At 36.6% G+C, this 13,748-nt stretch overlaps 1 protein-coding gene across 2 annotated transcripts in view; it reads right to left on the bottom strand.

Moving 5' to 3' along the window:
* The window catches only part of ATRX (alpha thalassemia/mental retardation syndrome X-linked), a 301,403-nt gene that overhangs the window by 99,932 nt on the left and 187,723 nt on the right, over positions 1-13,748 (bottom strand). For both annotated transcript variants that reach the window (XM_006902875.1, XM_006902876.1), the window contains 3 exons: positions 8,557-8,687; positions 7,906-7,994; positions 7,604-7,776 (listed from right to left, as the gene is read on the bottom strand). In XM_006902875.1, coding sequence (XP_006902937.1) covers positions 7,604-7,776; positions 7,906-7,994; positions 8,557-8,687 — 393 coding nt within the window. The remainder of the gene's footprint in view (positions 1-7,603; positions 7,777-7,905; positions 7,995-8,556; positions 8,688-13,748) is intronic.

Below are 13,748 nucleotides of genomic sequence, written 5' to 3'. Positions count from 1 at the left end.
AACAAACTGGGAGGAGGGTAGAGAGAATAGTGCAACAATGAATGAATGGAAACCCAAAATCTCTGTAAATGTTTATGAAAATTAATAAAATATAGAAAAAAATAAAAGGGATATAAGAATGGGTATTCTTGTCATTACAGAATTCCAAAGTGAAGGCTGCATAGTGGCGTGGACTTGGGTGGGAGGGATTGCATAACAAAGAGTTTTTCTTTCTTTTCAAGGTTAAGAGTGAATTGGGGGAAGGGGTAGGTAGGGAGAAAACTGCAACAATGAATGACTGGAAACCCCAAGTCTCTGTAAACTTTCATTAAAATTAATTTAAAAAATAAAAAAAGTAAAAAAAAAAATTAGTCAAATAAATTTTCACTTTTGTTATTGTTATATGCAGTCCAGTCATATATATACTTAGGTATAACAGCTCTGAGGTGAGCCCTATTCTGATCCAGTCTCAATCTGATTCTACCCCAATCACTGTGTTAATTCATCATCTGCAACATGTCCAAAATTTGTGAGATGTAGCATCAAAATCCTTGCCTCCAAGGAGTAGCACAGTCCCACCCTCTCCCTGACAATCCTGTTTGTTCTCTTGGCAGTCTATGGTATGTTCAAGATTCTTACCAGCACCACAACTCAAATGCATTGATTCTTCTTCTATCATCATCCTTAGTCCTTCTCCAACTTTCTGATGTATGGCAAGTAATTGCAAAGACTATGGCTTGGATCAGATAAACTTTATCTTTTCATAATGCAATTTGTCTTTTAATTTCCAGATGCTAGTGCCAAGAGTATTGAATGTGAACATAGCAAGCTGACATTGTTAACAATATCAATCTCATCTAGATCACTCATGATGCTGTTAACTGGCCCAGAAGTGAAAATTTTTGTTTTCTTAATATTGAGCTTCAATCCATACTGAAGACTACAGTCATGAACTTCTGCAGCAAATGCTTCAGGTCCTCCTCAATGTCAGCAAACAAATTTGTGTTACCTGCACAATGCAGGTTGTTGATAGGTCTTCCTCCAATTCTGATGCCACATTCCTCCTCAAAAGCCTTTACATAGTCAATGTAACACAGACATTTCTCTGGTATTCTCTGCTTTCAGCTAAGATCTATCAAACTTTGGCTATGTCCCCAGTGCCCATGGCCTCTTCTAAACCCACCGTGCAAATCTGATAGTTCTCTGCTGATGTTCCAGTAATTTTTGGATCATCTTCAGCAGGATCTTGCTTGCAGATGATATTGTTCAAAAATCTCCACACAATGTCAAATCACCATTTTTTGGAATAAAGAAAAAGTATAGATCTCTTCCAGTCAGTTGGCCAGGTAGTTGCCCTCAAGATTTCTTGATACAGCCTAGTGAGTGAGACTAGGTCTGCATATGTTGAAATATGTCAATTTGTCAGCCATCAATTCCTAGGGTCTTGTTTTTTTCTAATTCCTTCAGAGCAGCTTGAACTTCCCCTTTCATCACGACAGCCTGTTAGACATATGTTGCTTCATGAAATTCTTCTGTGTCATCTAATTCTTTTTGGACCAGTTCCCGTGAAGGAAAAAGATGGGCAATCTCCTCCAATGTGATTTATTGGAAGATCCACTAAGAGTCAGATCTGACTTAATGATACAGAACAATACTATGTTATACAGATTGAATTTAAATAAAAGGACGAAAAAGAGCTTTTCATCATCTATTACTTACATAGGGCAGGCATTATTTGTGTTATAACTGTACAACTTATATAAAACTCAAATTCAAAACCAAACTGTCTGTAAAACCTATTATAAAATAAAAATACTAGTTATACAAATACATACGTGCTGTCAAGTCAAAATGTTTTGTAATAAACAGGTGGTTGTTGTTATATGCCAATGAGTGAGTTGTCTGTGGCCCTATGTACAACAGCTGTGAAGCCTGCCCTGTCCTGAGCCAGTCTCACTGACTCCGACACTCCTAAGACCCCCAAGGCCCCAGTAACTCTATCAATCTATCTCATCTGGGGTCTTCCTCTATTACAGTCCCTCCGACCTTCCAAGCACGAGGTCCTTCTCTAAGGATCAGTCCTTCCTGGCCATGTTCCCAAAGTATGTGAAACAGAGCTTCAAAATTTTAGCCTCTAAGGAGAAAACTGGTTTCACCCTCTCTAAGACAAATCTATTTGTTTTTTTGGCAGTCCATGCTATGTTCAAGATTCTTCTCCAGTACAACTCAAAGGCATCAATTCTGTCATCCTTAGTGATTGTACAGCTCTCTGATGCATAGCAAGTACTAATTGGCAAGACTGGATCAAGCAAATACTAGTCTCCAGACTGACAGCATTGTTTCTGAGTACTACGAAAAGGTCTCTGACGGCAGCTTTACATAATGTAATTCATCTTTTAATTTCTTGAGCGTTGGTGCCAAGAGTGTTGATTGCAGAGCTGAAAAAGCAAGCTATAACTGTTAACAACTTCAATCTCTTTTCCATCCATCATAGTGTTACCAACTGGCCCAGTGGTGAGAATTTTTGTCTTCTTTTTTTTTTTTTAATTTAGGTTGTTTATTTTTCATTTCAATGAACATCTACAGAGATTTTGGGATTCCATTCATTCATTGTTGCACCCAATTTTTGTCTTCTTGATGTTGACCTTCAACACATACTGATTCCCAATCTTCTCAATATTAACCGTAATTTCCTGTGATCCATCCAGTCAAATACCTTTGCACAGTAAATCAAACACAGATAGAGATCCCTCTGCTGTTCTCTGCTTTCTGCCAAGATCCACTGGATACTAGAGATGAAGTCTCCAGAGCCATGCCTCTTCAAAAAAAACTACTTTCTGGTAGTTCTGTGTCATTTTATTATCCCAGTCATTTCTGGATAATCTTCATCAGGATTTTGCTTGCGTGTGATATCAGTGATATTGTATGATAATTTTCACACTCTGATGGGTCACTTTTTTTGGAATGGGAATAAACATGGATCTTTTCCAGTCAGTTGTCCTCCAGATTTCTTGGCACAACCTGGAGACCATGCCCAGGGCAGCATGTTTGTTGAAATATGTCAATGGGCATTCCATCAATTCCTTGGGCTTTCTTTTTTGCCAAGTCCTTCCGAGCAGCCAGAACTTCCTCCTCAAAGTATGTAAAATTTGTCATGAATACAAATTTAAACTACATAAAACTAAGAGCCTAACAGTACCTATTTATGAACAAACTCAGCTAAAAGGCAGACTCAGGAATATTAAAAGCTAAGATGAATTACTTTAGTATGACTTGTACAAGAAAAGACAAGAAATAAAATAAATACAAGACACATTCCATACATAACATTTTACTTAACTGCTCTCAATTAAAATAAAGCAAATCCTCAAGAAAGAAGTAAAAGCTTATCCTTTGAAACTAATCATCTGTATCTATTTCTAAGCTACAATATACACCTTCCCTCTGTATATATTGATCCTAAATACATAAATTCCAGTATAACATATTCAAGGAGTCCAAATACTTCTATTTGATGCTATAAAAAAACAGCATAGGGCATTCCTCTTTGGAGATGATCCAGTTACCTGGAAAATCCCACCTGGATTTTCAGGTGCAGAATAAATAAATAAAAACCTCAGGCAAACTTTTATGTAACTCATTCATAACACAGGATATGGCACAATTGCTGGACAATCTGTATCTACCTACAAATGAATAAGGAAAGAAATCACTTTAACAAGAATATTTTAAGGAAGCTCTCTCCTCCTTGTAAATCAACAGATTACCCTCTCTTCTCATGCAGCCTCAGATGCATCCCTGAGACACGATGGTGAAGGTTGGAGTAAAAGGACATGGCTGCATTGGCCACATGGTCACTAGGGCTGCTTTTAACTCTGGCAAAGTGGATATTGTTGCCATCAATGTCTCTTTTATTAACCTCAACTACATGGTCTATATGTTCCAGTATGATTCCACACATGGCAAGTTCAATGGCACTGTCAATACTAAGAATGAAAAGCTGGCCATCAATGGGAAATCCATCACTACCTTCCAGGAGTGAGATCCAGCCAACATCAAGTGGGGAGATACTGGTACTGGACATGTTGTGGAGTCCACAGGTGTCTTCACAACCCTGGAGAAGGCTGAAGCTCACTTGAAGTGTGGTGCCAAACGGGTAATCATCTCTGCTCATTCTGCAGATGTCCCAATGCTTGTGATGGGTGTGAACCATGAAAACCATGACAACTCTCTCAAGATTGTCAGCAATGCCTCCTGCACTACCAACTGCTTAGCTCCCCTGGCCTACGTCATCCATGTCAACTTTGCCGTCCTAGAGGGACTCATAACCACAGTCCATTACTGCCACCCAGAAGACCCCTTTAGTAAGCTGTGGCATGATAGCCATGGAGCTGTCCAGAACATCATCCCTCCATATACTGGCACTGCCAAGACTGTGGGCAAGGTCATCCTTGAACTGAATGGGAAATTTACCGGCATAGCTTTCTGTGTCCCCACCCTCAATATGTCAGTTGTGGATCTGACCTGCTCTCTGGAGAGAGCTGACAAATATGCTATCAAGAAAGTAGCAAAGCAGGCATCAGAAGAGCCCCTCACGGGCATCCTGGGATACATTAGAGACCAGGTTGTCCACTGTGATTTTAACAGTGACACCCATTCTTCCACCTTTGATGCTGGGGCTAACATTGCCCTGAATGACCACTTTGTCAAACTCATTTCCTGGTACGACAATGAATTTGGCTACAGCAACCGGGTGGTCAACCTGATGGTTCACATAGCCTCCAAAGAATAACAACCCTTGGACCACCAGCCCCAGCAATAGCACTAAGGAGGTTAAGGAGGAGGGGGGGGGGAGAGCGAGACAGAGCGAAAGAAAGAGACAGAGAGACAGAGACAGAAATAGAGAGAGAGGGGTAGAGAGAGACAGACAGACACACCCTTAACTACTGGGGAGTGCTTGCCCTAACTCCATTCCCACACACACTGAGAATCTCACATCCTTGACACAGTTTCCATCAAGTCCTCCTGAGAAAGGGGCGGGGCTTGGAGAGTAGATCTTGTCATGTACCATCAATAAAATACACTGTACTCAGGCAAAAAAAACAGAGTATTTTAAGAACTATGTAAATGTAAACTATTTATGAGGTGACAGAAATCATATTCAGTGAGAAAGAATAAATGAAAAGGATGGATAGGAGAGATGAGATAATAGGATCTTACAATACTACATTTTCTATTTATTTTTAAATGTTAAATCCAATCCTTCCATATTCTAATATTCTTTAAATCTTAAAAAAAAAACCCTTGAAAGATAAAAACTAATAGTAAACAACTGAAATACAGGAGAGAAAGAATGAGAATTCATTTTTACCATTGCTCTCCCTTCTTAAGAAATATCAGCCAGGGCTTCTACTTATACTAAAACATGTATTATTTCACTGAGGTTAATATGAAATCACCAAATTGATTCAGATTCTAGATTGAGAGATGCTATTGTGTTTCACAGAGTTGTGTACAACTCATAGCCACCCTATGAATAATGACTCTGAACCTTAACCTGCCTGTCCTGAGCCATTTATTTGCACCATCTTTGACACACATGACCCCATTACATTTACCGTGTCAATACATCTAGTCAAGAGACATCCTCTCTTCTGTTGACCCTTCACCTTTCTAAGCTCCAGAGACTGGCTTCTCCTGAAAAAATGTCCAAACTATGAGAGGCAGGGTTTCATTATCATTGACTGTAAGGAGTACTCTAATTTCATTTTCTCCAGAACAAACCTATTAGTTCTCGTGGAAGTCCCATAGGTTAGTCCATACTCTTCACAACTACAACTCAAAAGCATTAAGTCTTCTTCTGTCATACTTACTCACTGTCCAGTTTTCAGAAGTAGAGCAATTAAAAAAGATCATGGCTAGATCAGCACACATCTCAGTATTTAGATTATCATTGCTCTTTAGAACTGTAGAGAGGTCTGTGAGAGCAGATTTTCCCAATGCAACATGCCTTTTGATTTCCTAACTGCAGGTGATAAAGATGTTGATTGTGAATCCAAGTAATATGAAATTTCTAACAACTCAATCTTTTCTCAACCAATCATGATGCAGACACTGCCTACTGGCCCGATGATGAGGATTTTTATTTTCTTGATGTTGAAATGAAATGTTTAATAAAGGCTATTGTTTTTGAAATTTTAGAGCAAGCATTTAAAATCCTCCTCACTTTCAGCAAGCAAAGCAGTGTCATCTGCATAATGCAGGATGTTGATAGAGTCTACCTCTGACCTTGATACCAGGTTTTTTAAAGATTTGTTCAGCATGCAGTTTGAACAGGTATGGAGAAAGGACATATCCATGATGTACAACATTCTTGTTTTGAACCATTCAGTGTTCCTTTGTTCTGTTGAAACAACAGCTTCTCATTCTAGGTGTAAGTTTCACATGAGCACAGTCCATTTCTCTGGGGTTTCCATTCTTTCCAAAGTTAGATATAATTCGTTGTGAAGCACATAGTTAAATGCTGAGCACAGAATTGTTTACCTACCTAACCTCCCTCCCACATCTCTCTACTCAATCACAAAAATTTAACTACTTAACTTCAACTAACAAATATAGTCATCATACTATTCCTTTGTTTACTATGAGTCAACTCTACAGTTTCCATAATTCTATACCATGTATTTTTTAACATACAAATATATACTTCTGATACTGAGTTTCTACATAAGGGGCACAAGAAGGATATATTCTCACCACTGATCCTTCAAATGAGTAAATAAAATTTGAGCCACTGAAAAATTCTGACACTTCTATAGCATATACACTAATATAAAAATGAAAAAGAGTAAAAGATATGAAATAAACTACATACAATAAAAGGGAATTATAAAGTCGGTAATAAGAGACTATGAAGACTTAACTAGTAAAAAGATAGACCTTTAAAATTAATTGTCGGAAACAAAATATGAATGAATAACAGTATGAAACACAATGTATATGAACTCAAAAACAAACCAATAAAAATAGTTTTGCTGGCGAGCTCTAGTGGCCTAGTGGCAGGAAACTCTACTGCAATCCCAGAGGTGTGCAGTTCAAATCCACCGGATGCTCTGCTGAAGAAGGAGGAATAATCGCCTCCTGTACCAGTCAGATCCAATTTGACGGTACACACATTAAAAAAAATAGTTTTGCTATATAAAATTAATTTTAATAACATTTCTATGTCTGAACTAAATCCCATTGAAATTATCATGGTGTTTTTGCGATAGAAAAAGTCTAGGACTGAATTACATTTCTACCGTTCTTTAGCTACATGAATTTGGGTTTCAGTATTTTTATAATTATAAAGATAGCAATTAACATTCAAAGGTTTCTCCAAGAACAATTAGATTAATAATTTCTATCTTTTCTACTCACTTTTATGCCTAATAACAGAGAATAGAATGTTTTCCTATAAATATTCATCAGTTGTTATAATTAAGTGTTCCAGATTTTCCTAACTCTTAACATTTAAGAATGAAATTTATTTAAAGGAACTTGTAAGGATAATAAAGGAATAATAAAGCAGTAATAACATGGTACATTCTGAAACAATGTACCATGATAAAAGCAATACACTCACTTTCTTCCAGTTTTAAAGAAACGGAGGGGTTGTTTCCTGTTTCATCAAGATTTCCTTCACCACCTCCTCTAGATCTTGAGTTCCAGACTTTAATTACTTCAACATCATTATCGCTGCCACTTCCACTTGAACTACTATCTTTTCTTCCCCTTTTCCCCTTTGTTTTTTTCTTTCTAAAAAGGAAGGAATTCAGATTATTTATGAAAACAGAGTAAAGATTCAATTGCCAATTAGAAGGAAGATAATGAAAAATTAAGAATTTCAAACATGACAAAACACAACATAAAATTCATATAATTTACTTTGCGTAATCATCGGAGCTTAAACTCATGGAGGTTTCATCAGAATCTGAAGCTATGAACTCATCCATGCTGTCTTCATCAAAATATCCCTAGAGGAAAAAAGTATTTTATTAAATCATTTCAATCAACAATAAAAATGATGATGACATCAGCTTATCTAGTTTAAAAAATAACTTATGAAATAAGGATGAACTAGGGAACAATCATCGAAAGAAGACATGACAAGTATGACTAAAAAAATGCAATGTGTTGGTGTGGATTATACTACAGACAGAAAAGGTATATTAATAGAAAAACTAGTGAAATTTAAATAAAAGCTGTTATTAAGTTGAATGAAAAGTGTTAATTAGTTCTGAATAATTTAGTATACCTATGAATAATGTAAAAATAAGGATAAAAAACAATAAGCTATTTTCATACCTTTTCTGTGAGATAAAAATTATTTCAAAAGAAAAAGATAAAAATTGAAATCAATAGGCTAAGAAAAGTTTCCTAAGGCATTTAGATGTATTCTAATTAGCTACAAATAAAATTGGGTGAAAAACAAAAGTAAATGTTACTATACTAAGAGTCTGCATTGATCAACTTTTATGGTAGGTTATTTTGCTTCTAACAAATAATTTTTAATCAATTATAAGTTACCTGATTTACCTTATTTTCTTTGCTAATATAGTCTAGCTGCAAACACCAAGGATGAGTCCAGATTCTACTTAACATCTGAAAATCTTGAAAAAGTTTTGCACCTGCCTTTCCTCTTCCACCTTCACTGCTATTACCTACACCTAATGAAATGAAAACAGAGGTTAAACAAAAGACAAGAGAGTACTTTAACAAGTATGTCTAGGTTACGGTTTTTTTATATGAATGTCCACGGTTGATTCTAGAAGTACACTGCTTATCATTTCCTTCCTGATGTGTCGGGAGTTTTTATAAAACTTTAGAGATGAGCCCCTTGTCATAGGTGACAGTGTTAAAGATCAGCTGTCCATACATGGATGTATTACTGGGTTCCCAAAACTATTGCACTGGTCTTTCTTTTTACTTGTCATTGTACAAGTACCAAGCGTTTTGATTACTGTAGCTGTGTAGGATATTTTGAGATCAGAAAGTCTTCAGCTTCCTTCATTACTATGGTGATTACATGCTACTTCCAAAAATGATTCCTTATAAACCAATTAGTTTTTGTAGAGTGACTCTGTTTATTTCTTCCACTCCTGTTGATGCTTCCTGCATTCTAGAGATGAAACCTATACAAAGTCCAAGAAACAGATGCTTGAAAAAAACAAGGGAACACTGACTGCATGGTTTAAAATCTGGTAAAGTGTGCATCAAGGTTAATTGTTTCTCCATTCTTATTTAATCCATATGCTGAGCAATATGAAAGAAGAAAGTGAAGTCATGACTGGAGAAAGAGTCATCAACAAGCTGTACAATGCAGATGACATAGCCCTGCTTCCTGAATTATCACTACAGAAGAGCAATGACAATCTTCAATATGAAACACATCCCAACAAAAAAAACCAAAAATGCTCAGGCTACATCTTAAAAAAATGGAGAAAACAAGCTGGCAATGATTTTATTTTGCTTGGATCTATAATCATCACCTGGGGGGTGGTGTCAAGAAATCAAAAGATATGTTTCATTGGGAAGATTTGATATCAAGAACCTCTCCAAAGTATAAAGATAACAGTTTCAAGGATACTGCCAACTGCTACCTATATATCTGAAAATTGGACACTTGTGTTGGAGAAGAGTACTGAATATCCTATAGGCTACTAAAAGAACAATCTAACTTAGAAGATGTACAACCAGGGTGCTCCTGAGAAGCAAGAAACTCTTTCTGATACATTTTTACCATGCTGTCAGAAGCAAGTACTTTGAAAAAGAATTCAGGAAAGGGAGGGGTCAGAAAAAAGAGACAAAGATGCTCAATGACAGAAACTGACACAATGACTCTAAAAATGGGGTAAAGTATATCAGAGATCAAGAGAATGGTGCAGCATAGGATCAGATCTATTTCAAAGGGTTTCTAAGAGTTGTAGTCAATTCAACAGTACCTAATACAAACAATAATATTAAGATGGAAATGACTGCCCATCTTTATCCCAAGGAGCTAAGGGTGTGAACTGCTGGTATTAAAAATTTTGCTCTTTAGAGATGTAGGTTCATATATACTCAAAAATACTTTAACATCATAATATCTTCTAATAATAGGAAGCAAAGTTCACATAAATAAAAAATATTACCCTTAAATTGGGGTGAATACAATGAAAATACTGGTAACATTATCTGTAATACGCAGAGGAATAAGATTAACAGCACCATGGAGAAATAACTCTTTACCACTACAATCAACCCAAATTCCTCCTAATTTAAAAGTTTAACAGTTCAAGCAAATACTAGAGGAATTTAGAGCAATTCCTGGCCAAAATACTCCCAGATCACTAAAGTAACTACAAATTATTTCTAGATTAGCCCAGCTTTCTCTGAGAACTCAACAAAATCTAACATACAATATTCTAAAGGATATTCAAAACCTCCAGTACAAGTACTTCCATACACAAGAAAATAAGGCATCATGAGTGAAAATCAAAGAGAATAAATATAGAGCACAAATATAATGACTTCAGATTAAACAGGTCACTGAGCAGGTCATGGCCTAGTGGCCCTGCGCCAACTTCAACTCACCATAAAGAAAATGACCATAAAAGTAATTCTTTCTGTATAACTGTATCATTGTTCTACATTTTATGCCAGAATCACAATGTCTTCAAACATGATAATTAGCCAAGTTTATACTTAAGAGGTATAAATCCTACAACTCTGTTATTTTCTCAAAACTATTTAGACAATACTAAGAGCCATTTAATTTCCACGTGAAATGCAGTTAGCTTTTGAATTTTCTTAAAAGAAGCTGGCTGGGATTTTGTTGAGGTCTGTATTAAATATGTAAATTAATCCGATTATACTAAATCTTCTGATCTATGAACATGAGATTAACTTACCATTTATTTAAGTCATAGTGCTTTTAAAATGTGCCCTGTTCAGAATATAAGTTTTATAATTCTTTTGATAGATTTATTCTTATATACTTAAAATTTTTAGTTTTATAGAAAATGGGAGGACCACTGGTTGCACACTGTATCATGAGCTGTGCTGCTAACCATCATCAGTTAAAATTCACCAGACATGTTGTATGATTAAAGATGGGTCATCATCACCCATAAAGAATTATATCCTGAGAAACCAGATGAAGTGTCACTATGAAACAGATTTTCCTTGATTTCAGTGCATTTGGGTCTGAGGTTCTTGGAAATAAGAGTTATTTTCTTAATTTTATCATTAGATTGAACATTTAGAATGTAACTCATAACTCATACCCAGGCAAACAGACTCAGAGACAACCCACTAGGAACTGCAAATTACATGAGATGAAACCGCACATCTTTCTCCCACAGAGTTGCTGTTGGATTTGAACTGCCAGATAAGCATAACCTTTTCAGTTAGGAATACTGAACTCCCTATATACTGTGTAATTAGAAACATTTGAAAATATAAAGGAATACAAAAAATATCTATATACTGATTTGTCCTGAAACCTTAATGAACTTAAGACTTGCCAACAATCTCTTCAGTGGAATCTTGGGATTTTTATACATTCGATGTTTATATTCAGTACTCTTCTCCAATACAAAGGTACCAATTCTTCTTCAGTTATCCTTAGTCACTGTACACCTTTCAGAGGTATAGCAAGTGACAGAAAAGACCATGGCCTGAATCAAGTGTATTCAATCTACAAACCACCACCATAACTCTGTGGTACTTTAGAGAAGTCCCTAAGAGACATACATGGCCAATGCAACATGTCTCCTGAACTCCTGACAGCTAGGAGCAAAGGTGTCAATTGTGCATTCAAGTAAGAAAAAAGCACTGACATTTTCAATCATTTCTCCATAAATTATGATGTCATTATCAGTCTGGTGGTAAAGATTTTTTACTTCTGATGTTTAGGTGCAATTTATATTGAAGGTTATAGTCTTTTATCTTCTCCAAAAAGTGTTTCAAGTCCTGCTCATGTTCAGCAGGCTAAACTGTGTCATCTGCCTACCACAGGCTGTTCTTAAGTATTCCTCATGTCTGATGCCAAACCAATCATCAGAGAGCCGAGCTTCTCAAAGTATTTGCCGAGTGTAAAGATTAAACAGGTAAGCAGAAAGGATACAACGCTGACAGACACCTTTCCTTATTTAAACCATTAAGTATTCCCTTGTTCTATTTGTACAACAGCTTCTTGGTCTAGGTATAGGTATCCTATAAGCATAAATAAGGGTTCAGGGATGGCCTTTCTTCTTGATATTAGCCATAATTTGTTATGATTCCCTCCAATGCCTCTGCATAAACAACAGAATAAAAACAGTAGTGCTTCTACTATGCTCCGATTTCAGGCAGGATCCATCTGACAATACAAATGATAGTCCCAGGTATCACGGTCTCTTCAAAACCTGGCTTGAACTTCAGGCCATTCATTCTTAATGTATAGCCCTAGCCATTTTAGGATAATCTTCAGCAATATTCTGTTTGCATGTGATTTTAATGTTGTTATATGTCATCAAGTTGCTTATGACTCATAGCGACCTGTTCTATCTTGAGGCAACCTCAATGTCTTTAACATACCTAATTCAGTTACCCCAGTCACTGTGTCAAATCTTCTCATCCAAGGTCATCCTATCTTTTGCTTTCCATCGACCTTTCTCAGCATGATGTCCCTCTCCAAGAACTATTCCTTCCTTGCAACATGACCAGACTATGTCACAAGGAGCATGAGAATCCTTGCCTCTAAGGAGCAGCATTGTTTCACTTTCTCCAAGATGAACCTGTTTGTTTTCCTAACAATTCATGGTATATTCACTGCCCTGCTCCAGTACCACAACATAAAAGCATCAATTCTTCTTCTATCACCATGAGTCACTGTCAAGACCTCTAACACACAGCAAGCAATTACGGAAGACCATGACCTGTACAAGGTGCATCTTAAGATTGACAGTTGATAAGATTGAGAGTTGGAATTCACTACTCTACCGAAGTCCCTGACAGCAAGTTTTCCCAATGCAATCACTCTTTTGATTTCCTGGCTGCTGGTATCAAGAGTGTTGATTGTGGAGCCAAGCAAAATGAAGCTGTTAACAATCTCAATCTTTTCACCATCTCGCATGATGCTGCCATTCAACTTAGTGGTGAGAACGTTTGTTTTCTTGATGTTGAGCTTCAAATTATACTGAAGTCCTTGACCATCTCCAGCAAATGCCTATTAACACAGCCTCTTCTGAACTCAGTCTGAACATCTGGAAGTTCTCTGCTAATGTTCCAGTTGTTGTTGGATAATTTTCAGCAGGATATTGCTTGCATGTGATAGTAATGATACGGTTTGATAATTTCCACACCTTGGTCACTTATTGGAATGGGAACAAATATGGATTTATTCCACTCAATTGGCCAGGTAGCTGTCCTTCTGATTTAGTGGCACATCTTGTACAATAATTTTGACATTGTATTAGATCATCCTTCATAGGAATGGGAACAAATAGGGATCTCTTCTACTCAGTTGGCCAATGTCTTCTATTTCATTTTCGTGCCTAACTGGACTGGCCAGACACATAAATACATGTTCACTAGCACTGACAAGCACGTTGGATTTTCCCCCTCTAGACTTAAGAGGGAAGGCATTTCGATTTCAGTATCAAACATAGATGAATCTCAAATCCTACTACACTGCCGTAGTGGTAAAGACAGCATGGTACTGGTACAATGACAGACACATAGATCAATGGAATCGAATTGAGAAT

The sequence above is a fragment of the Elephantulus edwardii genome, unplaced genomic scaffold (assembly GCF_000299155.1).
Source record: "Elephantulus edwardii isolate Elephantulus edwardi_28Jun2011 unplaced genomic scaffold, EleEdw1.0 scaffold00464, whole genome shotgun sequence".
Taxonomy (NCBI): Eukaryota; Metazoa; Chordata; class Mammalia; order Macroscelidea; family Macroscelididae; genus Elephantulus; species Elephantulus edwardii.
This window is presented reverse-complemented; position numbering and strand designations above follow the sequence as displayed.